Genomic DNA, 25599 nt, shown 5'->3' on the forward strand with positions numbered 1-25599 from the left:
AGTCGGCGAGTAAGCAATTTTGACAGACTAACAAACGGACGGACAGACAGACAAACGGGTGGACAGACAAAGACGGTTCAAAATTGAGTGGTTTGGCAGCGCTCATACCACTGACATTTCACCAGTATTAATGCCACCCGGCCATAACACTTAATTTTGAACAGGCAAATTCACTACAGTGGTGCGACACAGTTTCTAACCGTATTGCGATCTCGGACAGACAGACAGATTGACAGACCAGGGGTATCATCAAGGGCCGGGCACCGGGCAAATTGACAATAAAACCTCTGAGACAGACAGACAGACAGACTGACAGACAGTAAGACAAACAGACAGACAAGTTAAATTTATTACCATTCTTACCATCATTAGCCATGCCCTCTTTCTGGGTACCTGTCCACTGGCAAGTGCTGGCAATAATACTGTTTGTTTTCCTGTGATCTAGGTTACTAATTTTGGGCTCTCACGGACATGTTAAACACAAAAGAAAATGAAATGCTCTACGTACCCAGTTTAACATGATATCTCCTATACTGTCTGTTGTGCCATCACTAGATCTAGCATTTTTTAGTTTTGTATGAAGATCTGAGATAAAGAGAGATAGTTCAATATTTTTAATACAGTGACCTTAAATGGTTAGTACACTGGACACTTGATCAAGCAGTCCATGTTTGAACCCTGATAAGGTAAAGGTTAAGTCTGCATATGAGCAAACCGGCCCATCAGGCCAGAACTTATCCCGGTTTCTTTAGCATGAAGCAACTAGGAGTATTTCTGCTCCCTCCTGGATGGGACGCTAGTCCATCGCAGGGTTACCTCCCAGCATTAAATGTGTCTCCGCTAACCACCCAATTACCTATCCAGGGTGTGTCGCTACCACCCACTCTCATTGCTATCCCAGGGAGCACCCAGTGTCCATGGTCCCATTTACTGCCAGATTTGTCCTGTTATTTTTGTCCATACAATATTATTAGAGAGCCAGTTGCTGTTAATTAACTGGTACCCATTTATACACCTGGGCGGAGAGAGGCACTGTGAGAGTAAAGTGTCTTGCCCAAGAACATAAGACAATGTCCCCGGCCAGGGCTTGAACCCAGACCACTCAATCTGAAATGGAGCACACTAACCATGAGGCCACTGCCCCTCCCTTGTTTGAGTCCTGGGACCTGTTTCTTGAAGGTCCCGAAACATTTTTGCACCCGGAAAGCCGCAGGAAAATCTCAAATCTTGTGATTACAGAGCTGTTTTATTCACATATTCTTAGTATGAAGAGAGGTTCCCTTCATACAAGAAGTTTCAGGCATACATTTCTCCGTTTTTTGGAAACAGATTAACTAAAAACAGATTTGCGGGCCAGAAAAGATCCCGGGGCTTTCAAGAAAGGGGCCCCTGGCTGGGGTTATGTCACATTCCTGGACGAAACACAAAACTCTAAGAACCCTGGTGAAAACCCTTCAAGGATCTTTGAAGATCTTTAATTTGCACGGACGCTTGAGAATCTTCTAAAGATCTTCAAGCTTTTTGAAGGATCTCTCACACGTTTTCGAATTTCCAACAATGATCCATCAAAAACCATGGAATGATCATCCCAAAATGATTGCACAGAATTCATTTAAGGACTGTGGTAAAATCCACATAAAATCCTTGAGGACCTTGAAGGATCCTTGGAAAGATCTTGGCTTAGATTTTGCCTCATCATATCAGGCATCTCATAAGTTCTTCCAGAGACCCTTTGATCTTTAAGGATCTCTGGCAAGTTTTTGAAGAACTTTAGAGATACATGTATCTACTGTCCAACAAGATTTTACCCAAGGCTAAGCCAAAAACAGGAACCTACATAACTTCAAGGAATAAGCTCTATTAATCTTATTACAAAGTGTTTATACCTTGATGAAGGGCAAGTAACACTTCTAAACAACCAAAGATCTTCATAAATTCATATTCATTCATAAGCTTGAGTTTGTACATGGGTGAATAATAAACCTAGGAAAAAAAACAAAACAGAGCACATTTTACTACAAGGAATTAGCTATAAATTACTCAAGACTAAAATAAATGCACTGGGAAAAAATGATCAGTACGTAAAAATGTCAAATTTTAAGAGCACGCAACCACATGTACTAGTAATGTCATGAACACAGTGGTCCTATGAAATTTGTTGCATTATGACAAGTAAAAACACATGGTGGTTTACGAAGAATGATCACTTACATGTAGCAAGAGCAGTGCTTTCAATAAAACCCCTGCACCTGCCAGAGCTCCAGCAGGTACATGTATTCTGTTGCACATCACCAGATATGATATTTGCAGTTAAATTCAGAAATTGACCCCCTAGAGGAGGTTGTTATGGGTCCCTATTATTACTCTCTTAAGGGTGTTGAAGTACTGTATCACTTATTGGTAGGGATGGCTTCTTGAGAGGTTGGCCTAATAGTAACAATCACCAACTTCAGTGTTCCCTCACAAAAGGTTTTCTACTCTACCTCAAAATGTAGCTGCATCTTAAGGGTTAAACAGCTACAGGGATCTAGACTAGGACTTTCGACCCTCTTCTGACAAAAGTGATGCATTTTTATTCGTTTGTTTTTTGCTGTGCACTTGCATTTCGATTAAAGGTGCAGTTATGATTATGCAAAGACAGGAAAAAACCCAAGTCCAATTGCCCAGGGCAAGTAAATTTTGCTCTTGGGCAAGTGAAAACGGGAGTTTGGTGGTCTGGTGGGCAGGTGAATTTAATTCAGTAGTCTTGTTATGGTCTATCACTGATTACAGACAGTACCTAGTAAATGTAGTCGATAAGGCATGAATGTTGTGTGCCTATTGGGCAAGTACTATTCTAGTGGGGGCAACTGAACACTGAAATGTACTGGCCCACTGGGCAAGTGGGGTTTCAATTTCTTTTCCTGCCCTGTTAGCCAGGTAAGTTGGACATTTTGTGTCCCAACTTGAGTAATGACAACTGCATCTTGACATGTACAAATCTTACCTCCTTTATCATCTTCAGATCAGCAACAACATTTTCTTCACCAGAACAAACTTCATAAATGGCCTGCCATCAGAAAAGACTTAATTTATTCAAAGAAGACTTTTACCATAACTAAGCATGATCTGTTATGAATGTGCTCAGGTTTAAAAAGGTTTTGCATCCTCTGTAACAACTACATTACGCTTGCTATCACAATACATTGTTCATCATCATCAGTTCTCAAGGCGCCAGTAGGCGCATAAGGCCGTTATATTGCACAAAATTACTTTTATGTGTTATTTTGCTATTGGTCTAGACCTGTGCTAATGTGTTCTTGAAAATGTTAGTACATAATATTCCTGCACCTAATGGTGCTACTATTACTTCATAATTTCCCTTTCTGCAAAAGCTGTTATTGCAGTTATTAGCGGCTTGACATGCAAACGAGGCGAAAGGGACAATTCTGCATTGTATTGACCCTTTCGTCTTGTTTGCATGCCTTTTAAAACAAAAGAATATTTGACCGCAGATTCAACTGCAGTACATGTAACAGCTATTTGAAACACTGTGACCTTGAAACATTACAGTACAACAACAACCTCCCAGCAAGAATAAGGCTAGGCATGTGGTCCAAACAAATGGCATCACAGAAACAAGCAAAATAATATACTTATAATAATTATCATTAATAGTAGGCTGTAAGCAGGCTAACTTGAATCAGTTTAGTTATAACCAGATTCATTTTGCTATTGTTTGCTTGTTTCAGCCATTTGCTTGGGTTTTTGTTTCAGTGTGCTTTCGCACATTTTAGTCACTTTGTAACCTGGAAATAGAAGCCCACTCAAATCCATGGAGGAGTAAAATTCCTCCTTTGCTAGTAACCTTGTACTTCATGCCATAAAACCAAATGCTTTTGCCATGTCATCTGTACGCAGTACTTATTTTTACACTCAATTAAAAATAATTGATTCTATTCATTTCTTTTAATGTATTTTCTTAGAATTTAACTTGATTTATAGACACAGGTTGATCATTTTGAAAATTCTCCCATCATCATATAGTTTAAACATGTTGAAGCCGTAAAGAGAAATTAAATGCTGATCACTCTTAACTAGAAAATGTTCATTTCACTTACCTCTTGTCGTTTTATTTCAGTCTGTGAGAGAGTCTGGCTAATACCATTATTAGAAACAGTGTCGCTCCATGACTTATTAGGAAGAAAAACAAAAAACAAAAAAGTAAGCTCAAATTGTGGGTCTGTTGTTGCATATGGTGAGCAACAAAGGACTGAAACAACAAGTCACAAAAAAAGGAAATAAAATGGTTACATCTATGCTCACTTGTACACCACGACAAACTCCATACTTATAAATTACCACAAGTTATCAAATAATTACCACAACATAACTTGCAGAAGTAATCATTTTAAATTAAATATTGTTAAAATAAGTTTTTTTTACTACAGTAGCTATGGTATCTTTTAATTTTCTTCAATTTTCAAACAAAACAATTATTTCCAACCACATAAAATTATGTTATGTAGAGCTACTTTACAAACTATTCAAAGTCACAAGCGAAACAAGTTATGTTGTTCAACACAATTTCCTGCCAAGCTTTCCACATTAACTTATTTTTTTTTAATTCACTGCTCTTTCTGTAAGAAGTGCTCCAGTTTATCAGGCAGATTTGAAATTAGGCAATGTGCTAATTAGCCAAATGTTCAAATTTATTTAGCTTCATAAGAAACTGTAACTGTAGTGAGAGAGCACGCATGCATTGTAAATTTCAATCCAAGCACTAGTAATTATTATATATTTTACTTGAAGTGTGTATGTATTTGTGCATTCATTCATTGCTACAAAGTAATCATTATTAACAGGAGTGTAAATGATTACTTAGAATCAATGGAAAATGCAATTATGGAACAGAGAGAAAACAGCTTATTTTAGTTAAATCTGGAAGTTTCTACCGCATTCATGTAGTAACAGTCGTTCTTAAGGATGATCCATAGTTAATTAAATTTTTGGTGTCAAATGTTTGGCCTGTTAAATTCATTAAAATGGCATTAATTTAGAGGATAACCTTGTAACAAGGGAGCACTAATTTGTAATTGCATTTGATCCCTAAAAAAACATTGCTCCCTGATGAACAAAAATGAATTTTGGTGACATATCATCTCTGAGCAGGACCTTCCCAGCATTTATTTCACAGTCAAGATAACAATTTATACACATGCAAGATCGCATGACACTTTCCTAATAAAAGCATCAAGATATTTTTAATCTCAGTGGAATTCATCAAAAGGTTAAAATTTAATTCACTTTCACATTGACCTGGGTACTAAGCTGGGGTTTTAACTGCTGAGAAAGAAAATTTCCTGCCTGGTGCTTTTGTTTTTCTTTGTCTTCTTAATTAACAAACAATTTAACAAAGGCTCCTGAATGAAAGGAGGTGACAACCAAGCTGAGTAATTGAGAGACACATATGCATGATATGTTGTGACATCTATGTTCAATGATTGACAGGATCCATACCTTGCTGGGCCGGTGTTTTGTAGGGGTTGGCAGAAGTCGGTAACGCTTGGCAAAATCAGAATCTTTCACTGTTAGGCTTGATCTCAAACTGACCGAGCGCTGGAAAGCAAATGGCTGATTGTTAGATGGTATTAAAATCAAAACAGCATGTTAAAGCATTTAGCAACAGGACTGTCTGATAACCTGTTAATTAACTAATGAAAGACAAAGACCCTGCTACTACAGTACAAAGAGTTCAAGTCCAAAGCCAGATGATGGCCTTTCACCATTGTGATGACTCAAACATTAACAAGAGCAAAGAAAGCTATTTTTGCTGGGCAAGATGTATTTTCTTGTTGAAACAGCACAACACTCAGTGCTCTGAGAAAAACAGAATTTTTTTTCACTAAACAGAATCTTGATAGTTTACAAGATCTAGAATTTTGGGTTGATTGATGGCAATTGAGCCCAAAAGGTTTAAGTTGTTTGGTTTAGATTAAGAGTTGTGACATGAATCTACATTTTCACTGACAAGGGAATAAAATAAAGGCACTGTAGAATATTAAAGACCTTGAATTAAATACATCAGTATTTGAGCAAACCTGCACTAAGACTCCTTTCTTAGTTGAAGCTGGTGATGAATCAGCTAAGGTTGTCATGTTTGATACCGCACATATCTTCTTCGTTGTGGGTTCCTGCGGCAGAAACAGTGAATTTCATCAAGCCACTGTTTTTGTTCTCAAATATACAAACAACAAACGAGCATTTTGCTGAAAATTAAAATTGAACTCGTAAGATTACCACCTGATGTATAACTGCTCTGGTTGGTGAAGGAGCCGGTTCGAAAAACTGTGCAGCAGTAGAGATGCTATGGCGCCGAAGAAGTGGCTTAATCATGTTTCTAGTTAATAACAAAATCCAAGCTTTTCGTGGACTCAGGCAATGGGAAATTCTGAACAGATGATGTCTCTGATGCTATCAAACAGCAAGCAATCTACAATCTGTCTACCAAATAACTGTGAGTTATCACATCCAAGGCAATGAAAAATTCACTTTCAACAAAAGGCTATGCTCTTCTACGTGTATCACATAGTTCTTTGGATTAGAGCCAAATCATATGTGCTGCTTATTCCATTCAGAGGGTGATCTCATTTGTGTGAATGAAACTTGATGAGAGGAATTCAGACAAGGGTGTCATTTTTTGGTGGTTAAATTTAGACCCAGTAGACAGGAATGCAACATGATATCGGCAGCTGAAAAGGGCAAATAGGTGAATACACCTTGAAATGGAAGGACATTTCATGAGCTAATTCCTTCCTACAATGACCTCACTGGCAGGAAAAACCACAGATATTTCTTCCACGTGTCACGGTAAAATCCAAACAGTGTTTCCCAAAGTATTACATAAGCATTTTCAGTGAATACATTATTGTAGACTAGGCACTTCAGAAAGAACTAAAATTAATTTCCTGCAGTTTTGGGGTGGCCGGCACGCAATAATCAGATCACACTTGTCAAATTTACATGTTAAGTGTTGTCACATCATGAAACATTTGAAGGTACTGTAAAGGTTGCATGATCTTGTGATAAACATTTCAGACCAAGTAAGTTGTTAAAAAATTGTTTCACTCCAACCTAACATTTTCATTCATACGTGATTAAAGTGTAAATCATTGCTCACAACGTGAAATGAATTAGGCTGGTCACAGTGAGTATATTAATCCAAATTTAACCCAACTGAAATATTCACAGGCTTCTTTCACTAATAACTCTAGTGGTAATTATTACAGAAAGCACAAAATGAAAGTGTCATTTTCAAAGCAATGATACACTATAATATACACTATAATATTTGTCAACTTTTACAAATACTCTATTCAGTTGTATTACACATAACAGGTTAATGAGTAAATCCACCACAAACTGAATTGGACCTCAATGAGATATGAATGAGTTTGTACATAATTACATAATTATAATTGGTTGTGAAGTGATTGAAGTTACATGTAAGTGTTGTGGTCATTTTATAATTATATTACAGTTGAATATTTTGCATTATTTTGTGCCACTTTGGGAAACTGTCTGAAACAAGATGCATTATTATAGTTTGATGTCTGCTCTTGACAGATCATGTGTACTAAAGGGATCTATGGTCGAGTGTTGAGCGATACCCTCGATCGATATGCTTGATCGGCACTCCATCGGTGGACAGTCGGCTAATTTTTGATTGATGCATATCAGTTGGTTGACATTCCTCCAACTATCGACTAATTTTTGATAAAGTGTCAATTAAAGGTCGACTAAGTATCGACCAGGATGTCGATTGAGTACCGATTGAGATATTGATCAACGTTCAACTGCAGATGCCTTGAGAACACATGATCCCTCTTGACTGAAATATCAAAAAGCAATATTCAAATGGAAGCTGATCAAGAGAAACTAGCTTGATCACACCATCACAGAATACTATCAAAACAATAATTATAATAATTCAGACTTCTAATCATAAAGAGCCTCCTTAATTTTTTAAAGTAAATATTTATGTTGGCTCTTGATAGCGTCTGAATTCCAGAGCAAAAACGTTCTGCATTTTCATTTGCTGTATGTATATAGTAACATTGCTTCACTTAGATAATAACACCTGAGTGTATGTTCTATAGTAATTGTGTAGGTAGGTAAGGAAAGTCTGCATACAAGCCAAGTGACCCATCAGGCCTGAGCTTATTCCAGTTTCTGTAGCATAAAGCGACTAGGAATATTTCTACTCCCCCCTGGATGGGATGCTAGTCCATCGCAGGGTTACTCCCAGTATTATAGGTCGCCGGTAACCATTAATACACCTGAGCGGAGAGAGGCACTGTGAGAGTAAAGTGTTTGGCCTAAGAACACAAACAATGTCCCCGGTCAGGGCTAGAAACTGGACTGCTCAATCCAGAGTCGAGCGCACTAACCATGAGGCCACCACCATAGTAATTGTGTACAAACCTTAATTTCCATGTTTTGCGTACTGTCTTGTTGATCACTGCGTTTTCTCTTGCGGAGTTGTTTCTGTATTGAACAATGATATTTAACAATTAGATTATGAGCTCGAGATTTCTATCAGGGCAGCTGTCATTTTGTTAACAAGCGCACACTGTTACGCTACCCACTATCTAAAACAGTATTCAATACATACCTGTAGGTAGTGACTAACACAGTCAATCAGAGAACGGCATTCTTTTTTTTCCTTTTGTGTGGCAATTACATAACATTATATATTCTGTTGTTCCTCCTGACCATTGATGTAGCTAAACCTTTCAATTTTAACATTGTAATCTACCTTCTAGAGACTTTTACGGGTCAGTTTGAGTAACTCGGTTTACATTATATATGTAATAAACGTATTACATGATTACGTAATAAATATATCTCATGTTTCACTTTGTCTTCACGTTATTATAGGTAATAATGGTTACATGCTAATGTAAAGTAGATGATGTCACACTGTTATAAGTATATGTCAATCAAATATTGGTAAATATCATTTTAATTATTCAATTGGCTGTTGAAAAATGTTGTCACACTTGTGGTTTTGCTTTTTGACTTTTAGACTGTACATAACAAGATAACTAAGATAACTTAATTTCACCCAAATAAGACCATACATAACAAGATAACTAAGATAATTTAATTTCACGGAAATATGCCAAGTTCATCAGGGACAAGAATGTTCTGTCTCAAGGGTGTAGCTAAACATACATGTATTCCAGATGACAAAATTCTAACCTTGATATCCTTTATGTCTAGATTTTTAATGCTTAAATGGCTGCCACGTTTCTGCAATAAAGAGTGAAGACAATTAACTAATTTGGACAAGTTACACACTTCAAAAATATAGACTTGCTAAAGGTTCACTTCTTCTTAGCGTGGAACATGAGCAAGGAAAGTCGTTACCAAAACCATGAAGAGGACATTGGGAATCAAAGTCTTTTACAAATACCAATGAAATTTGCTTTTAAGTGGGACTGTAAGATATTTAATATATTTTTTCTCCTTGTTTCAATTTTTGTCAGTTTTACTCATAGGGAGGTGCCCCCTTAAATGGGCTATATAGGTATGTGCGGCCCTAAAGGGTATGGTTTTTGAGCGAGTTTGGTCTTAGAAAGCCTCAAGGGTATAGGTTTTGACCATTTTGGTCTGAAATAGAGTATGTTTTTCACTCTGGCTTGGCATTGAAAGGAAATATATATATATATATATATATATATATATATATGGTTTTTTCGGTATCAATACTGGCAAATTTGTAGCCCTTCTCAAATGTTCATCCAAATGGAAGCCATGTCTGGTTAGCTGCAGTCATATATTGGAGCCCTGTGCTAACTTTTAGAGGTCTGAAATGGGGTACCTGTTGATTTTTGGCTCAGGTCTGAAATTAGGTGACAAAGTTCTGGCATTCAGGAAACCAATCAGAAATAAGGATTTGTTATAATTTGATATTATTATTAAATGTAAATTTACTTCCAATACATTACTTTTAACAGTACTGTTATGAATAGTAATACCTTGAAAGATCTCAAAGATCTTCGAAAACTTTCCTGTGTCCTTTTGATACTTGACTCAAAATTGTCACTCTTCTCTGAATTTAATGTTCTTGACATCTGTACCTGCCGAAACAAAATTATTTTGTAGAATTAAATTGCTATATGTTAGTACTGTAAATGATTTGTATGTGATATACTATTTAAATGGGTATTTTGAATCTTCAAGTGAATGATCAAGAAATGACAAATTTCTGTAACCTTTACTCTTTACAATCAGTGATTCTATGGCCTATCATTGCAAACCTTGGAGAACTATCGTTGATTCATTCTAATACAAGTCAGTACAAAAACGTTTACTGTTAAGTTTGAAGGGAAATCAGAACAAAGATCAAGAGCTTACATTACTTGAAAGATCAGAACATCACTTTGGTCCATTTGTAGCTTCCATTAGACCACTCGAAATCTTCAGGGGTTTTAAGGGCATGGCACCGGGAAAATTGACCAGCTGTGAGGATGATTTTGCATACCTGGTTTGAACATCTAGATGAAAGTTTTTCTTATAATGAAGTTCATTTCAAAAAGTTTAGCCTGCCTGGGAAAACCTGTTGCTGTCCTGCTGAAATTGTTACTGAAACACCTGAATTTTACCCCAAATATTCTTATTGACATTTTCCATCTCATCAGGTTTGATTTACTGTGCATCTTTTATTTGAATCATCACACCCTAGAGTTTCATTCATGTGCAGACTTAAAAGCTAGTCAGAAATATATCATTTAATTTTAGCACACTGGTTGAAATTTAAACGAGCCCCAGGCTCACTGGTGAAATGTGTCTAAATATAGTACTTATTTACTTACTTACTTACTTACTTACTTACTTACTTACTTACTTACTTACTTACTTACTTACTTACTTACTTACTTACTTACTTACTTACTTACTTACTTACTTACTTACTTACTTACTTACTTACTTACTTACTTACTTACTTACTTACTTACTTACTTACTTACTACTATATCACTTGTCTTTATGAATGTTTCAGACTGGGAACTAAGAGGTTAATGAGGAAGTTATCCGTCAAGTTTAATTGAGCAGAAAATTGGTTAAACAAAAATTCACTAAGTTGGTGTTCATATCGTTTTTAATTTAACAGAAAGCGTTGACTGTGCAACAATGTAATATTCTTTCAGCTAGTGACTAGATCAGTTGACACAATTCTGATTTAATTCCCTCGCTAATAATATAATGTTCAACATTTTACAAGATCTATCAGCAACATTGCCCTCTTGAAATATTAGTGCATGGCAATAACTTGGTGATGATTAAAGCCTCTGGTTCGTTGTTAGTGTTAATTAAAGTTGATGAGAGATCTAGCAAATGCTTCATTGTGTTTGAATCAAGATTTGTACTAAAAAAACACTACAGACTGAATCTCCCAGGCTCCCGTATGAGTCACCAAGTCTTCAGGATGCAAAGAAAAGTGCTTCAAGTACAAATTTTCATACTTAGTTGAGCTGATTTCAAGGTTGTAATGTTTGGATACTTGAAATGTTTTGTGGTTGGATCAGCAGAACTCTATTTTTTACGAATTTTTTTGGGGCCAATTAAGAAAGCCAAATTAGTGATTCTTTTTCTGGCCACAACAATTCAAACTTAAGAGAATAATGAATATTTCCAGTTTTCCAAATACCAGACAAGCTCAATATGTCGGAGAAATAGATCACAAGTATTCTCAGAGAGTTCAAAATTTGTCCATAATAACTTTTACATGAAGAATGCTATTTCTTTGACAACACAAGAGTTTCAAAAAAAAGCCCGCTCACTTTGGATGTCTAAAATCAACTGTAAACTGCCAGTGATGATAAAATAAACTCCAAATAAAAGGCTTTCTCTGCTCTAAACAATGATTTAAACTCTTCAGAATCTCTAGAGTACAGCTGAAATCATCACAATCATTCCAAGAGGACGACTGCAATATTAAACAATAATGGTCTGACCTTCTCAAACATTCTGTTAAAATCTGATAACATACATTATCTTGACAGTAAACCAGATCTCCTGACTCAATAATAAATGGAAAAGTCTACATTTCACTTTTAGGTTGAATATCAATTTCAAAATTGCAACATTTCTTGCTACAGTAACTATTATTTTAGTAAGTTCTATATCATCTAAGTAAACCGTTTTCAATAAATATTTGTGTCAAAAACGCATCAGTTTTGGAACCCTTATTAGTACTACATTTTAACTTTTCATACATGTAAGTTAGTAATTAGAACAATGTGTATATTGATTATTATAAGCATGGAGGATTAAATCTTATTAAATAACAGCCACAACTTACTTGTAATTTGAAGTACGTAATTAATTGTAGTTTTATACATGTATCACTGATGCTAAACTAAACATTTTTTCTAGAAACACGTCCTACCTTCCTGGTGAGAAGACATTCCGGTATGAACAAAATTATACAAAGTTTCTTTTCACTACACAACTATTTCCTGAAGTATCAGGTTATAACATACTTTCCCTAGAGACAAATTAGTGAGCTACTGCTAAAAATGCAGCTTGTTGTTTGGAAAGCTAACATTAAGTGTACACAAAGTTTCCTGTTCAACGATAACAAAAGCAACTTGAAATTCAAGCTGTCATGAACAGGGAGTTTTCAAGCTGACAGAGATAATTACGACACAAGTCAAACAACAGTTTTGATGCCAAAAGGTTACTTTCACTGACATCAAACAAACTTTGGCGTCTGAATAAATTAACAGTCAATTGAACAAGTCTACTTATTAACCACAAGGTTATTTATTTATGTAAATAATTAATTACAGGTCGGATTATAACAACATTAGAACTACATAAAGGTAAAGTTTTATCCCGCTGTGCACGAACTATACTTGTCCTGTGTCCTGAATCCTCTTATATTTCAAAAAGCACATAACTTTTATAGGGAAAAAAACATTCATCTCTCAACCGATATTGAGGTATCTCGGAGGTAGATGAATTGTAGACATTTTGAGACTCAGACAGACTCAGGAAGTTGATATTATTTGTTTTTGGTGCAGTTTCACTCCTGCTGGCCAATGAATTGCGAGGCTCTTAAGTCCTTTAAATGCATCTAACTTGATACATTTAACAAGAAGTCAAACTGTAGGTTGCAAATTAAAGAAGAGAACATTAGACTTTTGATTTGAATCCATGACTCAAGAACACTAACATGCAAGCTTAAGCTCCTCAGTGGTTGACAAGCCTCTTAAACATTATATTTCAAATAATTTTCAACCCTTCACTCCCAAGATCGAAAGAATATTCCCCTTCATGAATTGAACATCATATATTTCTTCAATTTTCTTCAAGTTCTGAGAACTTAGTAACATAATAAAACAATGGGTTTTCTTAACTCTCGTCAATGTCTGCTTGGAACTGTTAATATTGAAAATGTTGGAAAGCTGGATGTCAATTTCTCATTGTAGATCAGAATTCCAACAGGTCAATAAAAGACTTAATTTATAAATCATATTTTTCTTCTCTACTGATTTTGAGTACTGATATGTTTCAGAGTATAGACTATATAAGATTATTTATCAGAAAAATATAAATGTTGTAAACATGTGTAAGAATCATTTCACATAGTCATAAGAAATAATTAGTACAATCCCATGCACTGTATATTGTTCTATGTGTTCTTCTTGTTGCAATATTTTTAAATTCAGTTTTCAAATTAAACATCTAAATGTCATTTTACACTGTACATGATATCTTCCACCATAACACGTCATAATGAAATTTCTTTCAGTTAAGCTAAATTTCATGTCAGGTGTCAACTCAAATGTAATTATATGTATATCAAGCCAACACAGATCAGATATTAATTTATGTAATAGCAATATACTTTATATAGAATATTCTGGGAGGATTTTTCTAAACAAAACAAAAATTTTAGATGGTGGAATGATCCTTGGATGGTGGGCTTGCAAGCCTGTATGTATTTCATGCATTACTACATTTATTAAATTTACAAATTTCTAAATAATGTTAAAAGACTTGAAGTAATTGTGGAAGCTACTCAGACCTGGTCAAACTATGGTCACTCGTCAAAGATTGTCTTTGCACTTCTAGTACACATGTAGGACTTGAAACTTCCATCCCAGTGCTAGTAGTTCAAAGAGATTTCATGGCTAGGCAGTATTGTACTGTACTACTTTTTCCTTACACTCTCACATATGCCATAACAAAAAGTTTCACTTTCTATGAGTGCTACGCTGTTTACTCACTCTGTATCATCTTCATATTGCCACTGCCATTACAGGAGAAGTGGTGATGTTATGGTTTGCACACTGGACTTTTGACCAAGAGGTCTGCATTCAAGCCATTACATTGTGTTCTTGGACAAGAAAATTCATTAATTTTTGGCACCTCTCTCAGCCCTTTCAATGTGTATCCTATCAGGCAATTTTGCTACCAGGAGATCATTTACCTCATACTTCATACTGAAATTTAAAACCAGGTCCCCTACTACTACGACTACTTTTCTCATTTTCCTGGCTTCTGTGTTCAACAGAACAATTTGAGAAAGCTTCTCTCTGCCATCAGGTGTATAATGGTGCCAGCAATTTTGATATGAAGGGGTAACCTTGTGGTGGAGTAGCATAGCATCTGTTCAGGGGAGGGAGGGGAGCAACCTGGGTAAATCTGGAATAAGCTTTTTTGGTGTAGGACACTTCGGCTGATGCAGATTTTATATCTCAACGTCCACAATTCACTACCTAAATAAACATGCCTGCTCCAATCTGACCTTATACAAAAAAGTCTTGCAGCTCACTACCATTCAAGGGATTTCATCCCACAAAGGGAATAAAACTCTTTTCACTTGCAGAGATCAAATCCGTTAGTTTACACATGTAGGACGGTAGCAGTCCTGAGAGATACTAACTTCATTTGAGTACCACATAGCCAACTTAACATTTGCTTTCATGAAAAGCCCCTAAAATTTACAGTTTTTGCAACAGTGTCTGTTGTAATATCTGGAAACTGCGGGGGCAATTAATACTGCCCACATAACATTTCATACAGGAAGTATATTTGTGAGATTGAATAATAAGGCATATTATTATTATTATTATTATTGTATCTAAGACAACGACTAAACAGGGATTTGACGTGGCTGAAAAATGTGTTGATGACAAAAACAAACCCATCTCTACAGAGCTTGAGGAAAATGATAAAATAATGTTTTGTTCAAATTATCACGTCAATTAGTCGCCACACCTTGTCAGACATAATATGACAAAAATAAAGAAATCTAGTCAGATATAAGACATCGACTAAAATTCTACAATAATATTTTTAGTGGTTTTTCAACTTCCTCTATCATCTACTACTAAGACCACATCATTTTACAGACCCACATCCTGCCCTTGTAAACAACTGCACCTAAAACACTGGTTTCCTAGATCAAACAGGTATAAATTATTTAGAACACCAGGAAACAGGCTGGCTTTGTTTTGAAAGAAGTATTCCGACGAGAAGTCCATTCTATGCGGAATTTTTTGCACATGTATGCCCTCCTACGTACGTACTCTGCAAAAAGCTTGAAGAACAAAATTCGCTTTTCTACAGAAGTTTTAGTCTTTCTCAGTCAAATTTTCACAAACTGAACTGCGATCTGTTTCTCTGTGATAGTTTAGATTTCATTTTCACAATGAGTTGTACCACTTTGTTGTAGTTTCGCTCGGCTATGAATTTTTAATCGCAATATCAAAACGAAATCTATAACGCGACTTTGCTCTAACGATCGGTGAAAGAAAGAACGTCCATGACTTGAAAACTTCTTTATTATTTGATGACTTTTCTAAATGTTCCTCCGCCTTAAAATATTAGAAATCTATTTTCTCTCTTAAAGGACAATTGTTATTTACATCTACTAGTAATTACAATAATCGTGCGACACAATTTTCGACGAGTTTTGTTATGATCGAATGGAAGAAGATAACATACCTCTGCCTACGACATACATATCTTTGATGTTTACATCGTTGAGTTGAGTAGCGTAAAGAAGTTTAAGTCTTAACGACTCTCTCCACTTGAAAACAAATCGTTCAAGTTTGCGTAAAAGATATCCTGTTCCCGTCCCTATCGATGTTTTAGAAGGTAGCGTCAATCGAAGTTAACACGGCGAATATGATGAACAAAGCAATGAATAATCTTTGGCACCGCCATACGGGCCGATATCCATCACCAAATTGTTCGGAATTACTGGGTAGTCACGGATGAAATAATGTTTACAACAGAGCTAATTGTCACTAAGTGTTCTGGTCTGTCGAGACTTCTAACTGAAAGATAAGTTGCTCTTCATTATCAAGAGAATGATTAAAGAACTTTAATCAGCGCATGCAGAACAGAACGTATAAAGAAAGACAGAAAGCGTCACAACAAACAGGAGAATTCAATCTGATCTCTACAGGAATTGTCGTTCGTTAACTAAGCTCATACCAAAAGATCTATGTGCAACGTAGCAACAATGTAAAACTCAGTTAAAATACGAATGATACCTTAACGAGTTAGACGAAAAAATTATTTCCATACCTTGAAACATGCCTTGTCCTCGTTAATTCTCTTTTGTTTACCGATTCGCCCAGATCTGAGTTCCATACAACAAAGAGCATGAGTACAAAAATAAACAACAGCATGCAATCTGCAAATACGGGCAGCCTCTATTGAAAATCAAAGCTGCGTCATTCAGTTTTAATTCAGCCAGCTTACCTCGACATTCCCTTGTGACACTGAAAAATTTGAATATCAAAAGAAAGCTCTCGAAAGCTGTTGAATTGGAAAAGGCTTGCCTCTTTCTTTTTCTAGTTGAGTAACCTCGCGCGCTGCATTCGAATCCCTACCGGACGTCGCTCAAAGAGAAGTGAGCCAATCAGATGAACGGATTTGATCATTTCGGCCAATCAGCATCCTATAACTTTCAATTGGGTTACCGCAATTGCTCTGGGTAGAGCACAGCTGTGCGAAAACACCTTCTCTGAACCAAGACTTATTTTTCTTCCCAGTTTTGTTTTTATATACATCTCCTGCTAACCAAGAAGGCTATAATGAAAAACTAGATTAACTTTGTGGCATATATTACGGTGATTTTCTTGTATTTAAATTTCTGAATTTTGTGTAAATTAAAAGTCAGTCCAACAAAATTAAATGAATTGGGTGCAAAGACGAATTAAAATGGAATTCTCTACAAAATGCATTTCTAGCCTTTCCTTTGAATACAAGGAAGCATACCTTGAAAAAAAGTTTACAAGAGTAACAAAAATAATTGTTAACCCCACCCCTTCGAACACCAAAACCCCTACACAGGGTTTCTTCTTTAACATAAAAATAAAAATAGTTATTCCAGAGTGCAATTACTAAGTATGTCAGCCCTCTACGCCCCTTTCTTCCACCCAGAGAATAGCAATTTTGGCAGGAATCGGGAGACACAAAAAAATATGAGGAATTTGGTTATAATATATCGGAATGTGTAAAAATAATGTCGAGAACATCAGATTTTCTCAAATTGGGAAAATTCTCAGAATTAATTTTTGAGATTGACGTTTCCGGACCGTTTATCCTTTCAGTTTAAAGGACCTTGCTCTTTCCTCACCTCAGGAGGAATGAATGAATGGACAATTCAAATTAAACGGTATCTGGTCAGAGTCGTTCCACAAAAAAAGTCAGATCGTTCAACTTATATTAAACAAGAAGATCTGTTAGATCTTATAACCGCGCTTTTAAAATTTAACTGTTTTCTTAGTACTACAGTCGCAACGCAGTGCATATTCCAAAGCAATCTTTGATGATTCATTGATTACTGTAGACATCACAGCACTTGATCAACATAAACTCTATTATCGCACCATCAGTCGTAACCGGTGTGACATCTCCGATGACGTAATAGTCTTAATCTGGAAGTTTCTTCGGGATATGTATGGGCATGAAGATACGAACACTATTACAAACCGCTTTCTTTCTTTAAAGTCACGATTAAATTTAATTGTTTTTTTCCCTTGAGTTAAGGGTCAGCAAAGAAGTCACACGAGTCACATAATTCAAGAATTGCGTTATCTACGGCTATCTTTAGTACGGTGGTTATTTCCCTATCAATGACGTAATCTTTGCACGTTCTGACAAGTTCTTTGCTTGGCTTCCAAACATTTAATTTTCTTTCCGATCTATGAACTCGCTGCGATGAAACAGTCAAAGGATTTACTTCATTTGCCTAAAACCGCAAGAAATACTCGCAAAATTACAAATAAATTAATCACCGTCGCTTCTGCCGAAATAAACTTGCAAAGTAAACACGATCTTATTTGTCACGTAGCGAAAGTGAAAGCTGCAACGTCAGCGCATTCCATGGCTGACGTAATACCTTTTTTCAGCGTATTTATTATTCCCTTTAAATCCAACGCTTTGATAAAGCGAAAAGAAAATATATTTTATCCACAAAAAAGAAAACAATATCCGTAAAATTGTTCGTGTGTTTATGTTTTAACAGCTTCTGGCGGAAAAACATCACACGTTGCGTGACTCAAAGTTTGGCCGAGCGGAGGTCTGCGTCTGGTCACCGACAAAAAAAATACAAACAAGAAGATCTGTTAGATCTTATAACCGCGCTTTTAAAATTTAACTGTTTTCTTAGCACTACAGTCGCAACGCAGTGTACATTCCAAAAGCAATCCTTGATGATTCATTGATTACTGTAGACACCACATTACTTGATCAACACAAACTGTATTATTGCACCATCAGTCGTAACCGGTGTGAAATCTCCGATGACGTAATAGTCTTAATCTGGAACTTTCTTCGGGATACGTATGGGCATGAAGATACGAACACTATTAACAACAGCTTTCTTTCTTAAAAATCACGATTAAATTAAATTGTTTTTTCCCTTGAGTAAAGGGCTAGCAAAGAAGTCACACAAGTCACATAATTCAAGAATTGCGTTATCCACGGCTTTCTTTAGTACGGTGGTTATTTCCCTACCAATGACGTAATCCTTGCACGTTCTGACAAGTTCGTTGCTTGGCTTGCAAATATTTAATTTTCCTTCCGATCTATGAACTGGCTGCGATGAAACCGTCAAAGGATTTACTTCATTTGCGTAAAACCACAAGAAATACTCACAAAATTACAAATAAATTAATCACCGTCGCTTCTGCCGAAATAAACTTGCAAAGTAAACACGATCGTATTTGTCACGTAGCGAAAGTGAAAGTTGCAACGTCAGCGCATTCCATGGCTGACGTAATACCTTTTTTTAGCGTATTTATTATTCCCTTTAAATCCAACGCTTTGATAAAACGAAAAGAAAATATATTTTACCCACAAAAAAGAAAACAATATCCGTAAAATTGTCCGTGTATTTATGTTTTAACAGCTTCTGGCGGAAAAACATCACACGTTGCGTGACTCAAAGTTTGGCCGAGCGGAGGTCTGCGTCTGGTCACCGACAAAAAAAAAATAAATAAACCACGGGTAAACCTAGAACCGCGCTCGGCCCATGGCCGCGCGGTTAAAAAAAATAATAAACCACGGGTAAACCTAGAACCGCGCTCGGCCCATGGCCGCGCGGTTAAATAGTGAGATAAATATAGATCGCTCCTCTATATTCGAGGAGCCGCTTCGAGTTCTGAGTACTCCTTTCATCACTGATTGATCATACCGGAAGGATGCGTAATTATATAACCGATGGAGCTACAGTCGATAATATAAACATTAACAAGTGCCTGTACTTGTAAGTTTAAGTAAAGCAGGGGCGGATCCAGGTTTTTTTCCTTAGGAGGGGTTGCACCACTAAGGAACAGACCGGTGAGGTAAACAAATTTTAAAAGTGAATAAGAAGAGGACTTCATCTCAGGGTGGGGGGGGGGGGGGTGGCACCCCCTGCACCCTCCCCTTAGATCCGCCCCTGTAAAGTGCCGTTTCTGAAGGAAAAGAACAGATTTTAGCTCGAATATTTTCAAACCGGGAAGTGAATTGAAGAAAGTAAGTTCTAATACAGTGGAACCTCGATTTAACGAACCTCTATATAACGAAGTCCTCGGTATAACGAACGATTTTCTCACCCCAGTAAAAGTAAAGTGTATGGAAAAGAACCTCGATACAACGAAACCTCATTATAGTGAATAATTTTGCCAGTCCCTTGGCCCTTCGTTATGTCGAGGTTCCTCTGTAGAGTTAAGATGGTAATGCATTTGTATAGACTCGTTCCGTGAATCGATATAAATATCGAGTACGCGGCTTTTTTAATTAACTGACGGCCTAACTATATAGTGGAACGATCTGACTTGCAGAGTTCTGACCGTGGTATGGAGCGATCTGACCGCTATTCGAATTCATCGCGCAATGGTCTATGTATTCAATATAATTAACAGTCAAGACGCAACACAACTCGGTCAATGAACTCATGAAGTACAAAGACAACATTTAGGTCAAGTCATCCCGTCTTATTTAGGCATATAGTTACAGATTCGAGTTGGTGTAAACATTATAGAAAAACTTGACCCTCTCCTTACCTCAAATGGTTCTTGTTGTAGTCATTTTTAAAAGTTTCAATCATGAAGGTACGTCAGTCGAATGAACACATGGAGATCTATTGAAGCTCAGGAAGTCTTTGTTTAAATTGGATTTGATAATGTACTCTGCATATTACACTGAACAGGCAAATTTTAGCAACATACTTCAGAGATTAGCGGGGCCATTCGACTTCCTGTTGGGCCAGGGGGCGGGATTCAAGTAAACGTTTTCTTTTCTTCCCGGTTCGGTAAGTTTAATATAACCACATAAAGGACAGGAAAAACTGGCGGAGAATTTAGTTAGTAGATCGTTTCCAAAACTTTCCTAGAATTGAAGTAATTAACTACACGGAAATTACAGAGGATCATTGCGGGTGACAGCCTTCAATTCGTTATAGCGATATCAACTTTTTGCGAGGAGCGACAGCGGAGTGGGAAAAAAAAACGAAAAAAAAAAAAAAAGAAAATTTAAAGTGACTTCACAGAAGATTTAAATCACCGTATGATTCGCCTTTCAGCATCAAGTGTCCCCTAGAGTAAAACAGCCCCCGCGCGTTAAAAGGGTTTTTGGAAGACCCACTAGCTTCCAGTTAGTGTCCAATATATTATAAGGGCCCAACTGTGCATGCCCCTCTGATTAATTAAGAGCAAAAACTAGAGAAAATGTAAATTTGTGAGACGTACTAGAGGGTGTGAATAACGTAAACTGATAAGCTTAAGACAAAGTTTCTTTTATGGTTATCGTATCTGCATGAATAACAAAATAGAAAATGCAACGGGAAGTCGATTTCTTAGCGGTCACAGTTCTAGGAGTAAAACATATCACATTTTCTCAGAAGAATGGTGATCATTTTTTTATCCAAACGTTTCAAGTTAACTATGACGTCCTTTTAAGTCATTCTAGACTCATTTACGCTTAATTTATTATGTTTGTCGTTGCTAACAACAGCTAGATATGGAGGATCACGCACTTCCTTCACGCACGACACAACCGATTCAACTGACCTTTCTGTGCGTAAAACATGACGTAATTAATCATGATAAGGGCTATTTAGCTGAGCCAGCTTGTCTCCATGATGACGTACATTTTGTGAGCGTGGAAAAGTCTACTACATTCGGGTAGACAGGAAGATTCAGGTAAAGATGTCACCGGCGTACAGTTCCCGGCGCCAACATGTACGAGCAGAAGTTTAAAAAAGAGTTATAAACTTCTGTTATGACATGTTACGTGTTGAGTAGATTTAATAATTAAAGTTCAAGGTTTGTAGTTGGAGCACAAGACTATACGTGCAGAGATGTCGAGGTAAAAAGCGCCGGGCATAAACAGTACGTAACTGCCTTAATTTCATATTTTCAAACTGAGGAATTTAACTCAAAAATATTTTGTATAGTAGGTGGGGGAGGGGGGTGTAAGTGAAATTATTCTCGCAATTTGATTGGTTCTTACTATGATGTATTGGAGGACAGAGGTATGGATGAAGTAACATTTTGTTTTTTGTTTCTTTACAACATAAAACAAATACATTCCATTTTGCCGAGAGTCTTTTCAGCAATAGGTCACAGAAGACATCAACATGTGGTAAGAACATCATTAGTAGCTATTAGTGACACACTCGCCTAAGGGCTCGTGTGCGATTTCACTTTTTTGATGTCATCTGTGATGTATTTCGAGATTTCTATCGCGTAATAATTGACGAGGGTGCAGCAATTCACAATTTGTGGATCGCAACGTTAAAAGACTATGTAGAAGATTGTATTTACCAAGTTTGAAGGATGTAGCTTGGCTAGAAGACGCTCAGTTAATTTTTCTACTTTTCCACACACTTGTCTGTAAATTTTTTTCCCGCGAACCACGTCTACCCAGCCAAATTTACAGACAAATGTATGGAAAATTAGAAAAATTAACTGAGCGTCTTGTAGCCAAGCTACACCCTTCAAACTTGGTGAAAACAATCTTCCACCTAGTATTTTAACATTACGAGTCACAAATCGGATAAAATTCGATTTTACAAAACGTTATTTGCCATCGGATTCCCGTACAAACACTGTAATTTCTGACCGCTTTGCCTACCCGCCAAGATGGCGTCGAAAACCGTGATTAGGACTATTCGCCTGTGTTTTGGGCTAGACTGCAGTTTTCACTTGCAACGTATAATAAGCACTTGCTTTGGGTTTGCTTCAACTACGCTAAGCGTTTGGCATAAAAAAAAAATAGCGCCCTTTAATTTGTCATCCAATCAGAAGTAAAACCAAAACCAATCGAGACTCGCTGGCACACGTTTTCCCGCGCTTCGGCGTAAGCTTCATGTATTCGCTTCGAGTTTTGATTGGCTCACTGGATTGCGTGTGCAATTTGTGATTGGCCAGATTTAGGTTTACGTCACTCATTTGAAGACATCTCTACTACGCTACCGATTGGCTTCACTGGGAAAAACACTCTCGCCACTTTATGATCCACTCCGAGTTAATAAAACCACAACCAAATTGTGATTCGCTCGCACACGTTTTCCCGTACGCCGCGTCAGTTTGGATTGTCTGCGTTCTTTGTCTTTTTTTAGTTTTACGGGACTGAAGCCCGCACTCTATATGGCGTGGTTTTCGAGCAGAATCTTGTAAAGTGCATATAAAAAAATTGGCTCTTAATTGGTCTTGAACAAAGATTTTAAAAAAATTCTTTGTTTTGCAACATTAAAACTAGGCAGGGGATTTACATTTATTTTATAAGTCTCGAGACACGCGCGTGCATTTTTTCGTACGCGCAAACAGTTTCAAAACAGCACACGACTGTAAATGACAATCTCGTTATTTTACGTGGCAGCTTGAAAACCCTGAAGAAGGCAGTAGTCCCGAAACGTCGGTTGATTTATACCGCCATTAAGCGTCTTCTTAACAATATTTTTAACATTTACTTGTTTTACAGAGCCTACCTTACTTACAATATCTTCAGTTATTCCTATAAAAAGCTTCCCTAGTTTCAGTGACTAATCTGTTTGAGGTGTAGGAATAGCGCAGTCGTTTATCGTCAATGTGGCCCAGTTCGAATCCTTCACCAAGCGTCATATGTGGGTGGAGCTTGTCGTTGTGTCCCATCTTCGCTCGGAGGGTTTTCCTCTCTCCCGCCACAAAATCCAACACTTCTAAATTCTAATTCGATCTAGAAACAGTGGAGGCAGAGGGGGAAGAGCCATTCTGTTGACTTGCGCCACACTGCTAAATCCTACGTTAGGTTGGTCCTACGTAATACTACACTGAATCTTCTATGGCCCTATGGCTTCCGAGCCCGTTGGTGTGTTCCTCTGTACTGTTTAGATTCTAGTTCAACACCGGTCAAACCTAAGTGAGAGGGGATTACTGAGACAGATGGGGGGATGGGGGAGGGGAAAGAACCGGTTTGAGATTCTGACCTTCGATGCATGTCTTCCCGAAAAATGTCTGGTAGAAAAGTACTAAGTCCTGTACTCAGAGCGCGACAAAAATTTAAAGTGCATGGAAAATTCCGTTCGACTTAATCGAACTTCAACAATCACAATAAAATGACAAAAAGGTCAATGTTAAGAGGTTAGATCGTGTTTATTAGGGTCTATTGTAAGCTAAAATAATGTGGTATAAATGTCACGTGGCAAACTGACGTGGGGGCACCATGGATACCAGCCAAGACAGTGACCTGTCATTTTACAAAGACCGATTTTGTCACGTCATGCACAAAGGGGCCAGCAGAAGTCCTGAAGCCGAAAACAGTAACAGGAAAATCCAAAAGTTGACCATATAAAACAACCAAGAACTTACAGACTCCAAGTCCTTGAAGCAAACGGGTGAGTACAATAGCATTAGGAGTTTACGGTACTTAGTATCATGTGATTTAAGTTTTTGTGCCATGTCGTGTTACTAAGAAGTAAAACTAGCAAATGGAGTGAAATAATTTCCTTCTTTGAGGTAAAGGACTATAGCCACACCATGCCAACTTAAGAAAAGATGTTCTTCAAGCTTTAAGTGAACACGTATGCAGACTTTATTATAAGTCTTATCGACGCGTGATTTGTCGCTGGTAAATATTCATTAGCTTCCTCTTGAATTGAAGCTTCAAGGATAGCATTAGCGCACTGGCGTTTAATTTCATGTCTACGGCTTCTACATGATCATATTTTTGCTGGCATAGGAGCGGGAGGGCACATTACAAGAGATCAACTTTTTGTCAATTATAAACTGCAAATATTCATACAGAGACTTTAGACATGAACAAGAGACAACGCTGTAACAGTTGTTTGTAGAGTGCATGGTATCGGCTTGCAAGGACGCGTGCGAGTTATGAGAAACAAATGATTGATCAGAAGACGGATTCCACAGGCTGTCGATTCTAACAAGTCTTTGTTCAGTTTCAAACTAATCTCATTTGGACGATCACGATCGGCAACTGAAACCAATCGACTTGAACTTTCCATTTGAAAATAGCGTCACCAGAGTCTTGAATGTCGACTATGTTTTCAACTTCCTGAGGAAACTTATGCTTTTTTAGTGGCGATGCTTTGAGTCTCAAGAGAATGCATGTGCCTTATTGACCGAGTGTGAGGTCAATATGGATGGAAATCGTCCAACTGCTTTTTCTTTACTTGCACTGGATCGGGAGGCAAACAAGGTCCATAATCATGCAAATGAGAAAGAGGGCAATATTCAGCCATGTTGACCTGACAAGGTTGGGCAATAAGGGATTTATTCAATGGCATAAAAAACATAATTTTTCCTACTGAATACTTTAAGCGCCCTGACTACACGATGTGAAAAACAGAGCAAGTTCTTTTATCATCAGATTACAAAACAAGCTTATTGAGGTTGTATCATTGACCTCTTTTCTCCATTGCGACAAACATGGCCTCTCGTAGAGAACCTTTCCCACCACTAACTTTACTTTTTTCCCTTTCTCCTTCCTACTCTCTGCTCGATCTGGAAAAGAAAAGCAATTCTAAGTATAAACAAATATAAATAACAAAACTCTTAGAAACCAATCTAGCTTGTGATTAAAAGGTCTGTGAAAGCACGA

At 37.1% G+C, this 25599-nt stretch overlaps 1 protein-coding gene across 12 annotated transcripts in view; it reads right to left on the reverse strand.

The window, feature by feature from the left end:
* LOC145498178 (neuroepithelial cell-transforming gene 1 protein-like) overlaps positions 1–25599 on the reverse strand; it is a 73083-nt gene that overhangs the window by 8083 nt on the left and 39401 nt on the right. For 4 of the 12 annotated variants that reach the window (XM_081478068.1, XM_081478067.1, XM_081478075.1 and 1 more), the window contains 9 exons: positions 10023–10124; positions 9244–9294; positions 8464–8526; positions 6081–6173; positions 5500–5598; positions 4101–4172; positions 2987–3049; positions 1887–1983; positions 509–585 (listed from right to left, as the gene is read on the reverse strand). In XM_081478068.1, coding sequence (XP_081334194.1) covers positions 509–585; positions 1887–1983; positions 2987–3049; positions 4101–4172; positions 5500–5598; positions 6081–6173; positions 8464–8526; positions 9244–9294; positions 10023–10118 — 711 coding nt within the window. In that variant the 5' untranslated portion in view covers positions 10119–10124. The other 8 variants (XM_081478064.1, XM_081478066.1, XM_081478065.1 and 5 more) reach the window with 8 other exon arrangements.

Source organism: Orbicella franksi, chromosome 9 (assembly GCF_964199315.1).
Source record: "Orbicella franksi chromosome 9, jaOrbFran1.1, whole genome shotgun sequence".
In the NCBI taxonomy this organism is placed as follows: domain Eukaryota; kingdom Metazoa; phylum Cnidaria; class Anthozoa; order Scleractinia; family Merulinidae; genus Orbicella; species Orbicella franksi.